This window comes from Pituophis catenifer, unplaced genomic scaffold (genome assembly GCF_029215685.1).
Source record: "Pituophis catenifer annectens isolate HBS135680 unplaced genomic scaffold, rPitCat1.0.hap2 SCAF_3, whole genome shotgun sequence".
Lineage (NCBI taxonomy): Eukaryota > Metazoa > Chordata > Lepidosauria > Squamata > Colubridae > Pituophis > Pituophis catenifer.
This window is the reverse complement of record NW_027256883.1, coordinates 149,392,007-149,411,009: the sequence shown is the minus strand read 5'-3', so window position 1 is coordinate 149,411,009 and position 19,003 is coordinate 149,392,007. Positions and strand designations below refer to the sequence as shown.

Sequence of the window (19,003 nt, the reverse complement as noted above, 5' to 3'; positions counted from 1 at the left end):
TGAAAATGATCATCTCAACATTTTTAAAGCTGAAAAGAGCAGTGGAAGAACTTAATGAAGTCATAGCAGAAAAAGAAGAATTGAAACAAAGATGTCAAGAACTAGATTTGCAGGTAACCACATTTTTCCAAGTACATTTTAAAGAAAATGTAATCAATATTTACCTTAAATGCCTAAAATCAAATTGTCTTAAAAACAACATCTACTATGCTGTGATTAAACACTGTGATGTTTTGTTTTCCTATAGTTTATATTAGTTCTGATATTCATCGTGTTATTTATTTTTAGTACTTAGGGACTTTTTTCTATGAAATTAATGTCCAGCAGTCTTTCACTGTTATTTTGAATGTGTTTTATTGCAGATTTTGTTGCAGATTTTTCATCTATAGGTTTAATATACAATGTTTAGAATACTTTTTAAAATATTTAAGATATAAATCTATTGTGAGCTATAAATACTTGTCCCTGACAACAGTTATTAATATAAATTAATATAATGATTCTGAATCTCTATTCATACCTAAAATTGATTGCAGTTCATTTTTACAGTTTAGGAAATCTGAAATATCATTTGACAAAGATAACACAATATAGTTTAATGCCACTGTACTATACTGAATATGAGTATTTATTTGAAAGTCAAAATATACATACTTCTTGCTTAATCTAATTGTTAATAAATTCATTTGTAAGGTCTCTGTGGCCCATGATATTTTACAAGAATGTAAGAAAGGTAGGTTTATATTTATTTCAGGAAGACATAACCCAAAGAGTACTTTGCATTTTAAATATCAGTGAACTAACGTGATATGCTGTGATGTTTTGCTGTATTACAATTAACATTGTGGCTTTCACACAAAAGATACTTAAGGAGCTGTTTTGTTAATATGAGAATCCTTCTTTGATTGTTAATATACTTACAGTATTGTTATGCTCTTACTTTCTAGCTTGTGATATTTTTCAGAAATATTTGCAAAATGCATGAATCTTTTTATCCATTGATCTATAGATGTGATGCTATCTAAATTTTACTTAATGCTACTTGTTTTGCCTCTTGGAATCGCTTTTTACACAACTATTCACTACTAAGTATTATTATTTCTCAGTTCTCTGCTGTTGTATCTCCAGTTTATAAACTGAGCAATATTTTTCTACGTGCTAATGATGTTTCCCTTTTTAATTTCTTTTCTGCTTCTACAGAAATGTGGAAATTTTATTTGAGTGGATTTTGATCTGATTCAAGAAGGCAGTTCTTGTGTTCTTAAGTCAGGTGAAGGAAAGGTGTCTTGCTGGATCATTCCAGAATCTACTTGGCTTAGCTCTTATATCATTTAAGACTGTTTTGAAGTTCTTCCCTTATTTGCCACTGCATATAATAGTCTGGAAGACTTTTTCTATGTTGCTTTTGCTTTCTTACTGTGACTGGTAACCTTGATTATATAAGTCCTAAGAAGTTGCAGATTTAGAACGGAAGAGCTGCAAATAGAGGATGGATGTGTTGCTGATAGTTCTATATGTGGATTCACAGAGAGAAGTGCAAGAAAAATATGTATACTGAAATAACAAGAATTTGACTTGTTTTTATTTAGTTGTATATTGTACATGAATGCAATCATTTTTGTGCTTATCTGCTAATCTGTGTGTATGTATGCACACACACATACAGACATTTAATTTAGGAAGCAGATAATTTGACTGGGGGCTAATCACTTCTTTTTCTGAGATAAAATCCCTTGTGCAAATATTTGAATGTTAATGATCTTCATGACTTTATAATTCTGAAGTGGATTTTTTATCTTTAGGTGGCTGCCCTTCAAGAAGAAAAATGTAGTTTAATGTCTGAAAATGAGATAATGAATGACCGATTGGATCAGTTAGATGGTTCATTTGATGATACAAACACAGCAGTTGCCAAAAAGTATTTTCATGCACAGTTACAAATAGAACAGTTACAAGAAGAAAATTTCAGGTATGAATTAATGTAACCCAGCCATTTTCTCTATCAATGTTGCAGCTGGAGTTGTTTACTGAAACAAAATAGAAAATATTTCTGAAGTGCTACTTGATGCAAAAAGCTACAGTATACCGTTTGTATATTCCCCATTTTTTATTCTGACCATGTTACATATTTCTGAGGGGTTTTTTTTTGTAGCTTTTGCAGCACTAGCTATGGTCTATTAGACCTGGAGCTGTCAAAGGCCAGCCTTCTCTTATATTCTCCTGTTCATTTATGACTATTTCTTATCTGTATCCCATAGAGATTCATATTGTTTTCTTCAGTGATTGCACATATTCTGTTGATGCAGTTTCCAGAGAGATCTTTATAAAACTAATATTGTCCATACCATGTGTTGGAATGATGTTATGAATATGTATAAAACATTGGGATTGTTCATACTGGCTATTATGTGAGCATTCTTTTAACTCATACCATCTCCCAGTTGAGTACAGTCCACACAATCTGCTTAAGCCATGTTTATTCATGGAGTACAAAGTTCTACCCTTTTAGAGAGTGCCAAGACAAATCTTATATAATGGACTCATTATAAGGAAAAGGGCAGTATAACCCCTCATGTCATCACCCAGCCGAATCCATATCTGTAGCAACCTAGCATTTTTAGTCTTTGATTTGTTTAGTCAGCAACCTTGACTAACTGTCAGAAATCAACAAGGGGTCAGTTTCCTGTCCTCTGGTATAAAAGCCCCGAGTTTGCAGTTTTAGTCCCTTAGAAAGCTCTTTCTATTTTATTCTCAAGCATTAGGTTAAGCATTGAGGCTTTTCTCAAGTCAATTCTGTTAGGCCAAACTGGTTTATTAATTATTTGCTCCTTCACCAGTACCAGGTCTCATTGATCAAAGTTATATTCAGTTCATATTTTTCTCCTTACTGTGATATAATACATGTGTAATATACTGCTTTTTATTGTTATAATCTTTTGTTTTGGTCCTTTGCTTACCTCATCCTGTCTTAATGACAGTATGTACATAATTTTGCATTACTGTATGATTAAGATCTGTAGCCTTCAATTTTATTTAAGAAACTTACATGATCACCTATCTAATTTGCCATAACTCTGGGCAACTTACAGAAACAGTGACAAGAACATACAAATAATGAAACCTATATATCTCCCCCCCCCCCCCGCTCAAAACCCCCCTGCAATTCTGGGTTCCCTAAAACACCACCCCAGATATTTTTTAAAACAAGAACACAATCTTTGGATTCCAGCCTTAATGTGTTTCACTGCCTGGGGGAAAATCCAGCTTTTAAAAAACTTTTGGAAAACTAGAAGGATGGGTGCCTTCCAGAACTTAGGGAGGTGGAGGGTGTTCCACAAATTTGTATTATGGGGCCAATTCTGAGTTTGCTTTATTTTTTTTTTAAAGGTTGTAATTCATTGCTCTAGATGTTTAATTTTTAATAATGCAGAAACTGTTTACGGTATTTCTCTTTATTGGTAATAATTTGACATAAAAACTGACATAGAAGTTACAATTTTAAGATTACATTTCATTTGCCCACAATATGCCTGCATATGGGAAATTATACAAATTATAAAACTTTTCCATATATTTTTTATGAATGATACCATAATATTTCATACTAAGGAAGTTGATAGTAAATCCCTTTCTATTAATTTTGTTTTTGAAAAGACTTGAAACTACAAAAGATGATTACCGTGTTCATTGTGAAGAGCTTGAGAAACAACTGATTGAGCTACAACATCGAAATGATGAACTGACATCTCTGGCAGAAGAGTCCCGGGCTCTGAAGGATGAAATTGACGTTCTTAGGTATGCTGAATAAATCTAGTACACTATATTACTATCTCTTTAATATGCAGTATTCTATCATTTGGAGTTTCCAAAGAATATATCAACTCTTTCAGGTGCTGCCCTTCCCTTATTCGTTTATCTATCAATCCATCCATCCATCCATCCATCCATCCATCCATCCATCCATCCAGTCTTTCCTGAGAGAGAATATCTGGCCCAAGTCACCCAGCCAATTTTCATGCCTAATGCAGGACTAGAACTCATAGTCTCCTGGCTTTTAGCCTGGTGCCTTAACCACTAGACCAAAGTAAAGTAATACATTGTATATTGTTTCCCTTTGCAGCGAAACCTGTTTTTAATAGTTTAATTAAGAGGATTATTCACAAATGCTATTGTCCTTTACTTAAATTTATATCATTGGTGCAATGAGGTCATTACAGAAATGGCATAAATTACAGGAGAAAGTGGGTGTAGTGTGTTTTATAGTACTGACATCCACAAAATTGAAGACTCACTGTATACTCTCATCTCAGGATTCATTGTTACTAGGGACATAGTGGATGTTAATTCTAAAGGAGGCAGACTAACATGTTTGGGAAGCATCAACTTAGTGGCGTATGGAAGAGCATTCGTTATGACATAATACAATAAATTAAGACTTCCTTCCTTTTTTGCAACATTCAGAATACCTAAGATTCTGCCACTGACTGTCTTTGTTTTTGTTCGTTTGCTCGCTTTTCATTTTTTCCCCTAGGTATTTGGTTCTTTTTCCTAAATAATACAGTAAGTAAAATAAGCCTTGTGCTTCCAACACTTAAAGTTTTTGTTTTATATTCTCAATATACTTTTTTCTCTTGTAGGTTCTTACAAGTAATACTTAAAATTGTTCTAGAGTAACAAATATTTAATATGGAAATTGCAAATTACTTTTATTTGCATGTCTTACAACTGATAGCATATGTTGTATAAAATAATACATCAAGATCATCATTTAATCTCTAGCTAAGATACTAATTTTGAATTAAATATTGAAGGAATATTTTAATTTTACTAAACAAACATCCTAATTTTAGTTTTAATAGTATTTCTATATTCACTAATGATAGCCTCTTGAAATGTATGAGACCTCCCTGGGGGAACCTGTGACTATTTTAGGCTTTCCTCCTTCAAATTGATCATGATGGAAGACCTTTGATTCAAAAGGAAAGCCTACCCTGAAGTGGCATGGATCATTGCCTAGTAAAAGTAGGAAATCATTCATGACTGAAGTTGATGCTCCAGTTTTAATTATGTAGAACTGAAAAGTCCTATTTTCTGTTTAATTTATCACGCCAGCAATTTGAACCTGAGAGAAAATATTTAATAAGTAAGATCTTACTTTTCTCTTAAGTAAGTATTTGTATTTTGTTGTCTGGTAATGGCTCAAGCATGTGTTTGAAATAACTGAATATGTCATTATTGTAGGACTGTTGCTGATAAAACAAATAAACTCGAGTTGACGGTTGAGGTGTATCGCAAAAAGTTGGAAGACTTGAATGACTTTCGGAGACAGGTGAAAATACTTCAGGAAACAAACATGATGTATATGCATAACACAGTTAGCCTAGAAGAAGAATTAAAGAAAGCAAATGCAGCCCGTTCACAGTTGGAAACTTACAAAAGGCAGGTAAGAAATGTTTCTTTTCATCTTGTTTGAATTTCTGTGTTTTCTTCGTACTATTTCAGTCGAATAAAGTCTTCACTTTTAGGTCCAAAAAGCTGAGAGTGAAAAGTGACTTCCTCCTTATGTTGTCCTTGCAAACATTTTTATTGTTTATATCAACAGTATTTCATTTATATTTTGTTTGAAATGAGTAAGATAACCTTATTGGTAGATTTAGCATTACCAGTAACACTGGCATGTCTTCAACTGTGCAGTTAGTTGCAGTAAGAGTAGAATCATGAAAATTAGTGCCATGAAAATAATTCTACAAGACCTACAATTGAATCTATTGACCTGAATTTCTAAGCATTAAATGATGTATGCTAAAATGAAATGCTTCAGAACAACAGGTAGTCTTTGACTTACAACCACAATTGAGCCCAAAATTTCTGTTGCTAAACAGGGATATTTGTTAAGTGAATTTTGCCCCATTTTATGGCCTTTCTTGCCACAGTTGTTACAGTGAACCACTGCTGTTGTTAAGTTAGTAAAATGGTTATTAAGTGAATCTGGCTTTCCCATTGACTTTGTTTGTCAGAAGTTTGCAGAAAGTGATCACATGACCTTGGGACACAGCAACAGTCATAAATATGAACCAGTTGCCAAGCATCCAAATTTTGATCATGTTACCATGAGGATGCTGCAAAGGTTGTAAGTGTGAAAAATGGCCATAAGTCACTCTTTTCAGTGCCATAGTAACATCGAATGGTCACTAAGCCAAAGACTACTTGTTGTAAGCCAAAGACTACTTGTAGTGGATATGTAGTGGGGGAAAATTGATTTCCTGCTAATGCTGAAAAGATCACATGTTCTCATGAAGATAATGAAATCCAATATTACAGAAGAATTTATTTCAAATTGCCAAGTTCTGGTTTTCTTTTTAAACCAGATCCAGGAACATCATAACAAGCTCTCTGAAGAATCCAAAAGAGCAGATGCACTAGCTTTTGAAATGAAACAATTAGAAGAGAAGCATGAAACATTAATTAAAGAGAAAGAGGTGAGGTTTCCATTAATGTGGTGGAAATACAGTTTTCAAAATATTGGGAAGTCAAGATACCTGTGTGGATGGTGCAGAGAAAGTGGGTTATTTAAAATGTTGAGTCTCGGAAAATCTGCAAAGTAATGATAAATTGTTTTAAGCCAGGGGTGTCAAACTCTATTGTGTTGCGGGTCAGAATGTGACGTATCGCAACATTTTTTGCCTTTGCGGAGCTGGGGTGGGCATGACCTCTGCGGGCCGTATTTAACCTGCGGGCCGCCAATTTGACAGACCTGTTTTAGGCCATCATAGATGTTACCATCCATTATGAAAACTGGTTTATTCTTTTTGAGAATGATGTTCTATAACAAAATCATGTGCTGTTATTAAGAGCTATTCTGGGATGTCATTTTTCAGGTGGAGAAGCAATTAAAGCGCTCATACAATATTAACACAAGTATTTTGATATGCATCTACCATTATCAAATCACTTTTTATTTTCAGAGATTGATAATTCAGCGTGATGCATTGAAAGAGACCAATGAAGAGCTCAGGTATTCACAAATGCAGCAGGATCATATGAACCAAACAGGTACTTAAAAAATATATATTTAGGATTAGTTTTGCTTAGACTCCATGGAAAGTGGCAAGTACAGTAGGGAAAAAATTATAAACTGAAAGTGATTTTGTTTTATGCTATCAGGTGCATCTACTATGAAAAGCCATGAAAATCTTGCTGCTGAAATTCTGCCTGTGGAATTTAGGTAAGAGAAGTAATCACATGTAAAATGAAGTGTGAATTTTATTTGTAATGTCATGTATGTAATATAGAATATCAGACAATATATAAATCCTATATTCATATAAAGATAAAACCCTAAATGTTGGAAAGGGGGATTTCTAAATTGAATCAATTTAGAAAAAATCTATACTCTCAATTAAAAAGAAAGTAATCAATATAAGAAATACAGCGATAAACATGATTCTGTATCTCCGGTTACAAATGAGACTGGATTTTTACAGATTTCATTATATAGCTTTATAGTGTTGTTTCCTGGTAAGAGACCATCCAGAGGATCAGATGTGTATCAGCAAAGTAATAAATTGATACTAGCCGGAGTCCATTTCCTTACCATAGCTGTTTCAGCCAATGGGGTTAGAGGCTGCTTTTGAGGAAGAAGTCTATAATCTATGTACTATCTGCAATGTTTTCTTGTTTTCTTGGGCCTTTCTGCTGAAATGAAATTGACACATGACTAGGGCTGCAAGCAGTGTATAATATCACATAGATTGCCAATTGTATTGTAATATACAGTAAGCCCTGTTTTATAATGTTGGGGAGGAAAATGTAGTATTTTGCAAACTATGTCTGCTTTCAATTTTTATTTTAAATCTCAGAGACATGTTCATCCGGCTTCAGCATGAAAACAAGATGCTTCATTTGCAACAAGAAGGATCAGAAAATGAACAAATTGCAGGACTTCAAGAGAAACTGGAACAAAAAAATCGGATGATAAATGAATTAGAAACTGAAAACAGGTGATTCTCCTTCACATAACATTTATTTAATACTATTTTTTTAAAATAAGAAAAACATGTGAGAGACATAGAATGGGGAATGAAAAATACTGAAGAATAATAGAAAGCACATGAAAAACTGATTGGCTCCACACTGATTGGTGCAACTGGATTGAAAGTGGACTTTCCTACTCAGTCTACTCCTAGACTGAGTTGCTTATAAATGCTAAAGAGGGAACCCTGTCAAAATGAAGTAGATTGTGATTCACTGGGGAAGAGAGCTGCTTAAAACATAGGGCCAGACAGTTTTGTTGAGTGGAACTCTACTCTTAGTTGCACTTCCCTTTGGTTTCCTCTCAGTTCCTGCATAACAAAGTAGAGGTGTTCCTCACTTACTGACTATTCATTCAGCAACCATTCGAAGTTGTGATGGCACTGAATGAGTCGTGCTTACAACTCTTTACAGCTTCCAACTGTCGCAGTGCCTCAGCAGTCATGCCATTGCTATTGCTTGGCCGCCAGCTCGCAGTTCTGGTGGTGGTTGTGTCCTATGGTTACATAGTTGTTATTTGAGACTTTCCTTGCTGGCTTCCCACAAGTTAAAGTCAATAGGAAAGCCAGCAGAGAAGGTTGTATGTTGCTCTGATAACTCCTCCTGGTCTTCCTGTGCTTGCATCACACTGCACCATCTGTCCCCTTGGCTTTCTGCACTTGTGCCATAGCATCCACCCTGCAGCTTCTTATGCTTGGATGTGGTCTGCACCAGGCCTCAAAAAACCCCTCTGGCCTCCCACAATTAATGTGCAGCATACGCCAGCCCTCATCCTTCCTCCCCCAAGACATCCCTTTGCTCCTTACTTGGGATTCCTGCCGCTTTCTGCTTAAAGAAAGGTGACGCATTAAAGGTGACGCATGCGTCTTACAGTTATAACAGCAACTGGGAATGTCACTAAGCAATGCAGTCAGAGGATGTTGCACTTTATGGCTGTATTACTTAGCGACAGCAATCCCAATTCTATTTATTCTAGTAACCTGAGGATTATCTCTTAATTTGTTTAGCAAGGATGAGTACCTCAATATAGAGACAGCCTAGGATGTTCTTGCTGCCAGCTAGAGTATGGGTGTAAATCTTGCAAGAATAACGATTTCATGCTTAAAGACTTGAACTCTATTAATAGTCTGACGTTTAATGTTCATGATAGACTGAGCAAGGAGCATTTTGGGGAGCTGCAGCAGCAGATTGAAGACCTTCAAAAGTCCTTGCAGGAGCAAGAGTCCAAGTCAGAAAGAGAAAGGGTAGGTATGACATGGGAATATACAGATAGTTCTTGGATTGTGTCCATTTGTTCAGTGACTATTCAAAATTATGACAGTACTGAACAGATGGTATTTACAGTGGGTCCTTGTGCCGTAACTGTGGCAGTGCGTTTGTAGTCAAGTGATTTATGATATTCCCTGCTGGCTTCCCACAAGAGAAGTCAGTGGGGAAGCCAGCAGGAAGTTGGAATTCCAAAAGGTTCTGTTTTCACGACCTCTGCAGTCCTCGCTTAACCATGGCAATCAGGACTGGCAGAATTGCCATTGATAAGTGATGCAGTCATGTGACATTTCACTCTACAACCATAATTTTCATCGCAAATGGAGGACCCCCTATATTCCATAATAAAACATAAAAGTTCCAAATGCTCTGTAATAACTTTAGTGTAAGTTATTACAGAATAAGAATGTTCAGGTGTTTGCAATATGAGGCTTTTCTCTGTGTGACAGCACATGCATCATTTATTCCAGTTAGAAGACTATTTGTGTCTATGCATACAAGAATCAGTTAACTTTGTTAATGGGATACTTTATTGTACAGAGAAGTAATTCTGACCAATAGTGCTTCATATTTAGGCTGATTAAATTTTGAACCTGAGTTGTCCTTTTGGAATATGGCCTCTGGCCAGATCTAGGATAAAAATGCATATATGAATATATGTATACAAATATGCACAATGAATTCATTTTTCTGAAGAAAGGAATATTCAGGTTTGGTTCCAGTGGGAATTGACAACTTTGATTAACAAGTAGGAAAGCTTGTGCAAGATTTTTGTATGCGTTTATAACTTTATATAAGTCTTTAATCATTCCTTGGTTGTGGGCTATCTTAAATTCAAAGTAAATATTTATTCTGGCTTTTGTATAAATTGCAATTAAAACATGCATTTTACTTAAACACAAACACAAGTACATGGCATATTTTAATGTTGAGAGCAATGAGTTCATGAACGACTAAGCAGAGATTTCAAAAAAGGAACCAATGTAATGCATGGCCATTCCTAAAAATCACAGGGCAATGAGGATATGAGAAAAAAACAGACTGAATATAATTTTCCTTGTTTTTATCTAACATTGAATAAAGATCCTGAAACATGGTCTGTTCCAGTTATGCAATGAAGTAAGACTCAGTAGTTTTTAATGTTGCTCTGCAGTGGGATTGATCATAATTACCTATGTGTGTGAGTATATGTGTGTGTGATTGTTCATGTGACCTAATAACTTTCTAGTCACTTTTATTTATTCTTTGCAGTCCAGTCAACTGAAGCAGAAAATAGCAGCTCATATGTAAGTGATACATTTATATTTCATTGTATGCATGTGAGCAGACATGAAAATAAAACTTTTTTTTATGACTTACCATATTTAACTAACCTTTTTCCTGGTTTGTAACACCATTGTGGAATTTGAAGAAAATGATGCTTTTATTAGTAGTAAAATATATATGTAAAGTGGGGTACCATGGACAAGTGGGGTTTTTTGCTGTTGTATGGTCCTCTCTGCTGCCTTCCCAAACATATTGATCTTATAACTCAATAGTGGTGGATTCCCCTTAGGCATTTATCCTCCAAACCTTGAGGCAGAGTCTGGGTTTGTTCAGGAATCCATAGCTGTTAGGATAATTATGTGCTTCTCACTTATGTTATGACTTTAATTTGTTTTTTAATAGCATTGTATTGGTTTTGTGATGGAATGCTGTCTTTTAGTGTTTCTTATAATTGTAAGGTGAGAAGGTAACATGCAGTTTTTTTATATAAAATAAAATAAGTCAGTTATGTTGCCTTTTAATTAAAAAAAAAGCCATATCCTTTCAGGGAGAAATTAAATGAAGTCCATGATGAACTGCAGAAGAAGGAAGCTCTTCTTGCAGACCTTCAACCAGATTTAAATCAAAATGGTAAAGTGATCTGTTAACTCGTTTCATTTTTAAACTATAGGTATACTTTATTCCTATGGCATATATAAACTTTGGAGGACATTGAACTTTCTCTATTTGATGTCTTTTACTACCCAGTATATTGGTAAAATACTGCAAGTATATAAATTGAAGGATATATCCCTTTTTTCTTCGTTCTCAAAAGTCATATTTTATTAAATGCAGTATGTATGATAACTTTGAGCTGTATTTCTGAATACTACAGTGAGTGCAGCTGGTTATAAAGCAAGATGAGGACCTTGTGATCCTTCAGGTGTTTTATTAAAATCCAAATTTTATCGGCATTAATGGGATCACAATATGTAGCCTTAATGGATTACAACCAATTACTGATCATGTAAGCCTTCAGAGCTAACAGTATTCACAGGTTATTGGTTGTTCCAGATCTGGGTATTTATCTCTACTAATTATTACATTGGGTTTTCTATTAATAGCACAAAAAATAAAAGAATTAGAAGCTGCTTTGCATAAGAAAGATGAAGATATGAAATCAATGGAAGAGAGATATAAGATGTATTTAGAAAAAGCAAGAATTGTGAGTATTATTTTCTATAAACCAATGAATTATTTAAGAACTCTTGAACTGGAAAATTGTTCCAATCCCACTTCTACTCTTTAAAAGCTACATTAGTTCTCTATTCCATACTTAAGTTTCCTAATTTAGTTAACTATGTGGCCGTATCTAATTAATCTTTTTTCTTCCATTCAATTGTGTCTGATTCTTGGAGACTGCCTGGACAAATCCTTGAAGTTTTCTTGGCAAGATTTTTCAGGAATGATTTGCCATTGGTTCCTGGGGCTGAGAAAAAATAACTGAATCAAAGTCACCCAGCTGGCTTCTTGCCCAAGGCGGGACTAGAACTCACACTCCTGATTTCAAGCCTGATGCTTACAACAAAATGGCTTGCAATTGTTCCTTGTGATCTAAAATAATTAAACAAATAAAGAAACACACTCAAACCCCCAACCTTAGCTTACTCTGCTTTTCCAGGAAAGGTTTTATCTCATCGTGGAAAAAAGGAAATAGAATAAAATCTATGGCACTCTGGATTTTTACTTAAATCACTGATAGCTATATCGAAAGAATATATGCACTATATCCATTCCATTTAGATGAAGGATTAATAAGAAATGTTTAATCCCTTCAAACTATGTCATAAGCATCACATACGATAGGCATCAGAAAGCTTTTTCTCAGCTAGACTGAACCCATAAAAGCAAGAAAAGCAGAGCAAATTTGTTGATGTAAATTAAAGGAAATAGAATCAATAGACTGGAGTTATAGGCTAGACTGGGAGGTTGAAAAAACATTCTGGAAGAAAGAATAGAAGTCACAGTATAAAATTGTTCCAAACGTTTTTAATAAAAATGGCTTGTTCAGTTAGAATAGCAAATTTTAGGCTAGTTGATCGATGTAATTGTTGCATATGTTATTTCTGAGTTGATTTTGTAACAAGAATCACTGTAAACATAATGTATGGTATTTTTTCTGCAGGTCATAAAAACTTTAGATCCCAAATTAAAACCGGCATCTGCTGAAATAATGTCGCTAAGAAAACTGTTGGCAGAGAAAGACAAAAGAATTGAAACACTTGAGGTATTTTATTTATTTATTCAATTTGTATGCCGCCTATGTTACCATCAGGCAACTGTGTTTTTATACATTTATTAAATGCATACTTACTTTCTGGTCATATGAACACTTAAGGGAATTTACAACAATAGAACAAAATAGAAAACTAAGCAGTAAATCTAAAAGCAATTTTAATATGTTTTCCTTCATTGTTGGCTGGGGAATTCTGGGAGTTGAAGTCCACCCCTTTTAAAGTTGCCCAGGTTGAGACACACTGATAATGAACTAAGAGCTGCCATAAGAAATTGGTAAAATTAAGCCAGAAGAAATGTGATTAAAATCTGGGTTTATTGCTGAAGATAATATAAAACAGTAAAACTGTTTTTTTTTTTAGGCTTATATGTTGCTTTACAAAATTATGCATAGAGTAATCATTTTGTTGCTTTGAATGTCATATAATTTCTTCTACTTACATTATACTTTTTACAAATTCATTTTAGGGTCAGTGTAAATCAGCCAGGATTCAGGAGCATGAAGAAAAGTTAATTGTATCTGCATGGTATAACCAGGTGAGTTACTGTATTTGTGCACATGGGAAAGTTTTTAGTAAACATGGGTGAAATCCAAATATATTCTACTGATGGAGGCAGCTTCCTGTGACAGATTTTGCAATCCACATCCTGCAGTCCTAATGCGCCCCCAAATATGATTTCCTAACCTTGTGCAGCAGATTTTAAGAAGCTTCTGGAAGCCACGGGGTGGAGGAGCATCTAAGTATTCAAGCACAATTCTGTCCAAGTGAAGTATTGGATTTTATTGGATTTTATTTATTATCAAATAGTCAGATCTGATACGATTAAAATTTATTGAAATGATGGTTTTTCTCTGGGATCCTTGTGACTACTTGCAGTTTGTTTTTCTTTGCAGAGCTCCCTACTAGATCACGTTATTTTATTTGGGTCTATGTTTGCTCTACAACAGGAATCTCCAAACTTGGTAGCTTTAAAACTTGTGGTCTACAACTCCCAGAATTTCCCAACCAGCCATGCTGGGGAATTCTGGGAGTTGAAGTCCACAAGTCTTAAACTTGCCAAGTTTTGAAACTCCTGCTCTATAGAATTAGTCATGGATCTTTCTGGAAGGTCCTAGTTTTTGAGTGACACAGCAGCATAATTGCCTTTGAATTCTTCTTCCTAAGTAAAAGTCTTAATTTTTACATAACATTTTATTTGATTTTTAATGTTATTCATCTTCTCAGCTATTCTTGACCTCAGTATTGTTGTTTGTTCTCCCATAGCAGATACTGAGCATTCAACTTAATAGCCTTTAGGCCTCTAAGTCTCCTGCAAGGGTGGGTGGGGTGGGGTGAAATAACATCAAAAAATGTGCTACCTATTTTGTTGCCAAAGTGGTGGTGTGATCTGAAATGGGCTGGATGCCACAACTTGTGAGTTTTATAGACTGTCCATCCCTGCAGTGCTAGAATCTATATTCGTCATCTATATTTGTCATATAGGCTTCATTCAGTAGCCATATTCCAAATGTGATACTGAGCTGTTTCTGGAAATTATTCCAGGATTAACATGCATAATTTGTGGATCAATTGTATAGCATATCATCTGTGCATGTTTAATGCCTGTTTACTATGCCAGATATTAAATATATCTCTTCAATAAGCCAGGAAAAAAGAAAATAATGTATGCAATAACAACAACAGCAACAACAACAACAACAACAACTTTATTGTCATTGTATGGGTATACACAGTATACCCATACAATGAAATTCACTTAACACCCAAAGACCAAGTCCAACACACATAACAATCCCCAAACACACTCCCATCCACCACAAATTCCCCACCCCTAAACCACCCAAATATCCACACAAAAAGACCAAGTAATACTGTCCAACAGTTCACTGATGGTGGCCCTTTAGTTCATTGTTGAGTGCAATTATAGCTCTGGGATAGAACCTATTCGGAAAACGTGTGGTCCGAGTTTTAATTGTTCTGTATCTTCTGGCAGAAGGCAACAGTCCAAAAAGATAATTTAGCAATACAGTAGAAGTCAGCCATCATAAGTATTAGCTTTGTTTGAGATTAAATGAAGAGCATCATGGATTTAAGTAGTTTATTCTGTTTCCTTTCAGAGTTTAGCATTTTATAAACTAGGAATGGAATCCAGACTTCTCAGTGGGAATACCGTCTACAGGGATGGTCATTCGTACCCACCTGCACAGTCTTTCCTTGCTCAACAACGGCGACTGACCAACAGCCGAAGGAATCTCTCTGTTAAAGCACCACCTACATCGTCAGATTAAGTCATAGAAGATAGTCTACCCTAAAGTGTCCTTAATTTATTTTATTATTCCTGTTTTAAAATGTCAGACAAAGAATAAACTATGATGCAGGACATCAGCTGTTTTACAAATGGGATCTATATGCGGCTAAATCTAATTTAGCCAGATGATAAGAAACAAGAAACATTTAATGTTTCCTTTGGGATTCTAAAAAAATTGGGGATATGTTTAAAAGCACAGTTCTTAAAGGAATTATATTTGTTGTCATTCTATATTGTACTGTATATAAATATGTGTAAACTGTCATCGTATTTAAAGTTCTACTTAAAAGTTCTCACTCCAGGTTAATCACTGGTTTTAATAAGAATATTTTTCATTTAGTGGTATGTCTACACAGTTCTTTCTTTAAAATTAGTTTATTCTTCAATAAGAATGGTTTTCATTAGTAATGAGTGTACACAGTTCTTTTTATTTAATACTAGTTTATTATTTAAATAACAACTAAAACTGGAAAATTCACGAATATTCTTCAAGATTCGTGGCAAGCAATTCCTCCCATATTCCCAAAAGTAGAGTGAAATAATTGATTTAATCAGTAAAGCTGTTATCCTATTGAGTTCTCCCCAAGCCCTTCTTCCATTCAGCAAAAAGGAATTAGATTTAGAATAACGTCATTATTATTTTATTACGTAAGGATGTTTTTTTCTTAATAGTTGAATTTGTTTTGGAGGTTAGTTTTTAAAAACCATGGCACAAATATTGATCAAGATAAGAGGAGAAACTTCAAACACATGAGTGTTTACTGAAGGGAGGAAATGTACGTTTGCTTTCAAAAACTTTAAATTTTCCATTTAAAGAAAATGCACATATTCAAATTAAACACAATGGAAGAGGTGTTGAAATTATTCTATTTGAAATTGAACTATAATGCAATACAATCTTGAACTCATACTTGAACTCAAGTAAAATGAAGCCTATATGCTGGGATTTTTTAATAATTTTTTTTTTTTATATTGTGGGGCACCAAATTTATAATTAAAATTGTAGTGATAGTTTTTCTATTTTTGCATTTTAAAACTGGCTTGAGCAAATAACTTCAGTATCAAATGGTTTTGTATAGATACAATACCATAAGCCTGAGTGCAGGTGGTCCTCACTTAGTGAGGGTAATTAGGACTGGAATTTTTGTTTTTTAAGTGATATCATAGAGTGCAATGTCATATGACTGTGCCACTTTATGATGGTGGTTCCCACACTGGCTTTTCCATTGACTTTGCTTATAAGACGCTGGTAGGGAAGATTGCATATCGTGATTACATGACAGCAGGATGCTGCAGTAAGAAATCCAAGCCAGTTGCCGAGCACCCAGATTGTGAGCACGTGACCACAAGGGCACTGCAATAACTGGAACTTCAAAGACTGGTTGTAACTGCCACTCATTTAGCACTGTTGCAAATTCTAGTGGTCACTGAATGAATGGTCATTTGGACCATTTTTGTTTCATTTTAAACAGAATAAAATTGATAGCATCGCAACAGGTATAACGACTCAGGAATAAATCTTGATGAATTCAGTGGCATTTATTTTCAAACAAGAACATGTACAATTGCAAGTATATGTATTGTCAAAGAATTTCATTCCCCCCCCCCCCCAGTTTATAGTTCTCAGTGTTTTATATGTTTGTTGATTGTCTCTTGGGTTTTGTTCTTTGGTTGCATTCTATTTTCTTCTTTGGGGTTTGATAGTTCTCAGAGGCTGTTTCATTCCTTATACTAGCCAACATGCACTAGATTAGACCACAATCTTGCTTGAATAAGTTCCAGTCACAGTAATGTGTGTTGGGGAGACAAAACATGATTACTGTTGGTAAATAGAGTTGTACCTAATTTCAAGAATGTAGAGAAATATTAAAAACTTGAAGTTCATCTTATTGGAGGCAAGAAACTTAAAATATTTATGACTGAATATCATCAAAAGCAATTTGCATTAACCAGTTGAGCTAGATAATGGTCTGATAGTTATGTTTTGACCAGAATAGTTCTGCTGCTTAACTATTTCAGTTTGCAAATCTTTGTATTAAAGAACCAGGAAAAACATAGCTTTTTAGTAGTTCAGAATTACATCTTTACTGTAACTTGATTCAAAAGCATAGTTTTATAGAAGCAAACTAATTTTTTATTTTTTAAAAATCCATGTAATAGAAAACTTGAGTTTATTAGCAGGAAAAAATCCAAATTAGATAGCTTAATAAATATAATTATTGCTGCCCCTAAAAATATTTCTTTTTCTTTTGATATAATGTCTCACCTTTTCATCTGCAATAGATCTAGAATATAATTCCTCAAGATAAATTCAAATATTTATGGATGGAAAAAATAGTTAACCAGTTCTCAGTTTTAATGGTAGCAATACTCTCAGTCATGTTTAGTTTGTAATCCTAAACTAGTTTAATATTATCAAATGTCTGTGATTTTGTAGCTCTGTCTTCCTAATTGCTTCATTTTATAAGAATTGACATAAAATGTGATACTTTTCAACTGTGATATTAGTGAAATTATTGCTAAAAATAATTAAATATGCATGTAGACTGTAAATTGTACATATCCTGGACTGGATTGTGCAGCCTTGCAGAATGTGGGTGCCTCACACTTCAATATACATATACATATGTGTTTTTCTCCACATTCAACAATTACAAATAACTTTTAGGATATTACAGTTTATTCTTCTGAATATTGGGGATGATAAAATGTAAGTCTGGGGACAGTCCTTTGGGGACAGTCCTCTTGGCAACTGAATTTGGAGTTGCCTTTTTGGTACAGCACTTATTTCAAAATATAAACTACCTCCTTTGAATAATCTAATTTAAATAACTGATCAAAGCAATTGAATCCAGAATTTTATACCTCTTTCTTAGTTAGCAAAGCAAAAATGAAACCAATTGGAATCTCTTTAAATTGATTATACAAATTCACTCTTTTTTTTAAATTAGTGAATTTATTTTATGTCACTAGTACTGTTTCCCATAATATAGAATATTTAACTGCGGTGGTACTTAGCTATGTGTTCCCTGTATTGATTATGTGAATATTTTCATTAGATTCCAAAATACATGCTGGTATAAATTATACATTGACATTCTGGTTATATATACACAATGGGTTATTTTACTTATATAAAGAGATTACATTTTTAAACAAATTTTCTTTTAGACTTCTATCTCATTTGACTAAAGCAGTTCTTAGAATCAATGAAAAGCTTAACTTAAAGGCTAATGTTTTTTATTAAGAGGAAATATGTTTTTATCCAGTAAGTATTTGCTTAGGATGACATACTTTTAAGCATACTTTACTAATTTTTTTCTTTTAAGTAGTAAATCTGAGATATTTTTAGTTAGACTTAACCAGGTTCTAATGCGTATGATACATGCTTGTGTCTGTGCAAAGAAAATGAACTGTACAGAAATAGTATAAAAATAATTTGCACTACTTTGTAAACATGGTTTTATTCTTCAAAATGTTTTATATTCCCATTAAAATTGACAATATTATGCTCTTTTATTATTTTATGTTGTACTTGTAATCAAATGTGTGTTGTCAAACCAGGTGCATAGTCCTAACAACTGTAGCATACATTTACCACAAATTTAATTAATTCTCAAAGTCAGGAGGAAGAGGAGAAAAGCTGATGACAAAAAAAGAAGAAGAGCAATGCTAATATATATAAATCCCTCAGATTCTTTTAATTCATTTTCTAAAATGCAGTTGATTCATGAGGTAAAAGTTTGGGTCAGTTGAATGTAATTGAATTGGATTTTTTCTTATTGCCTGAATGGATAAAAGTCACAAAGCATCCTGCTTAGAGTCATTGAAGCTACTGAGCCCTCCTGTCGCATCA

At 34.0% G+C, this 19,003-nt stretch overlaps 1 protein-coding gene across 1 annotated transcript in view; it reads left to right on the top strand.

The window, feature by feature from the left end:
- HOOK1 (hook microtubule tethering protein 1) overlaps nt 1-18,656 on the top strand; it is a 34,167-nt gene extending 15,511 nt beyond the window's left edge. Inside the window, exons 8-22 of the mRNA XM_070941292.1 lie at nt 30-113; nt 1,803-1,969; nt 3,655-3,795; nt 5,242-5,443; nt 6,369-6,479; nt 6,966-7,053; nt 7,165-7,225; nt 7,860-8,000; nt 9,182-9,275; nt 10,549-10,583; nt 11,111-11,193; nt 11,667-11,767; nt 12,728-12,829; nt 13,306-13,374; nt 14,957-18,656. Of these exons, the coding sequence (XP_070797393.1) occupies nt 30-113; nt 1,803-1,969; nt 3,655-3,795; nt 5,242-5,443; nt 6,369-6,479; nt 6,966-7,053; nt 7,165-7,225; nt 7,860-8,000; nt 9,182-9,275; nt 10,549-10,583; nt 11,111-11,193; nt 11,667-11,767; nt 12,728-12,829; nt 13,306-13,374; nt 14,957-15,127 (1,650 nt within the window). The 3' untranslated portion in view covers nt 15,128-18,656. The remainder of the gene's footprint in view (nt 1-29; nt 114-1,802; nt 1,970-3,654; nt 3,796-5,241; nt 5,444-6,368; nt 6,480-6,965; nt 7,054-7,164; nt 7,226-7,859; nt 8,001-9,181; nt 9,276-10,548; nt 10,584-11,110; nt 11,194-11,666; nt 11,768-12,727; nt 12,830-13,305; nt 13,375-14,956) is intronic.
- The last annotated feature ends 347 nt before the right edge of the window (nt 18,657-19,003 follow it).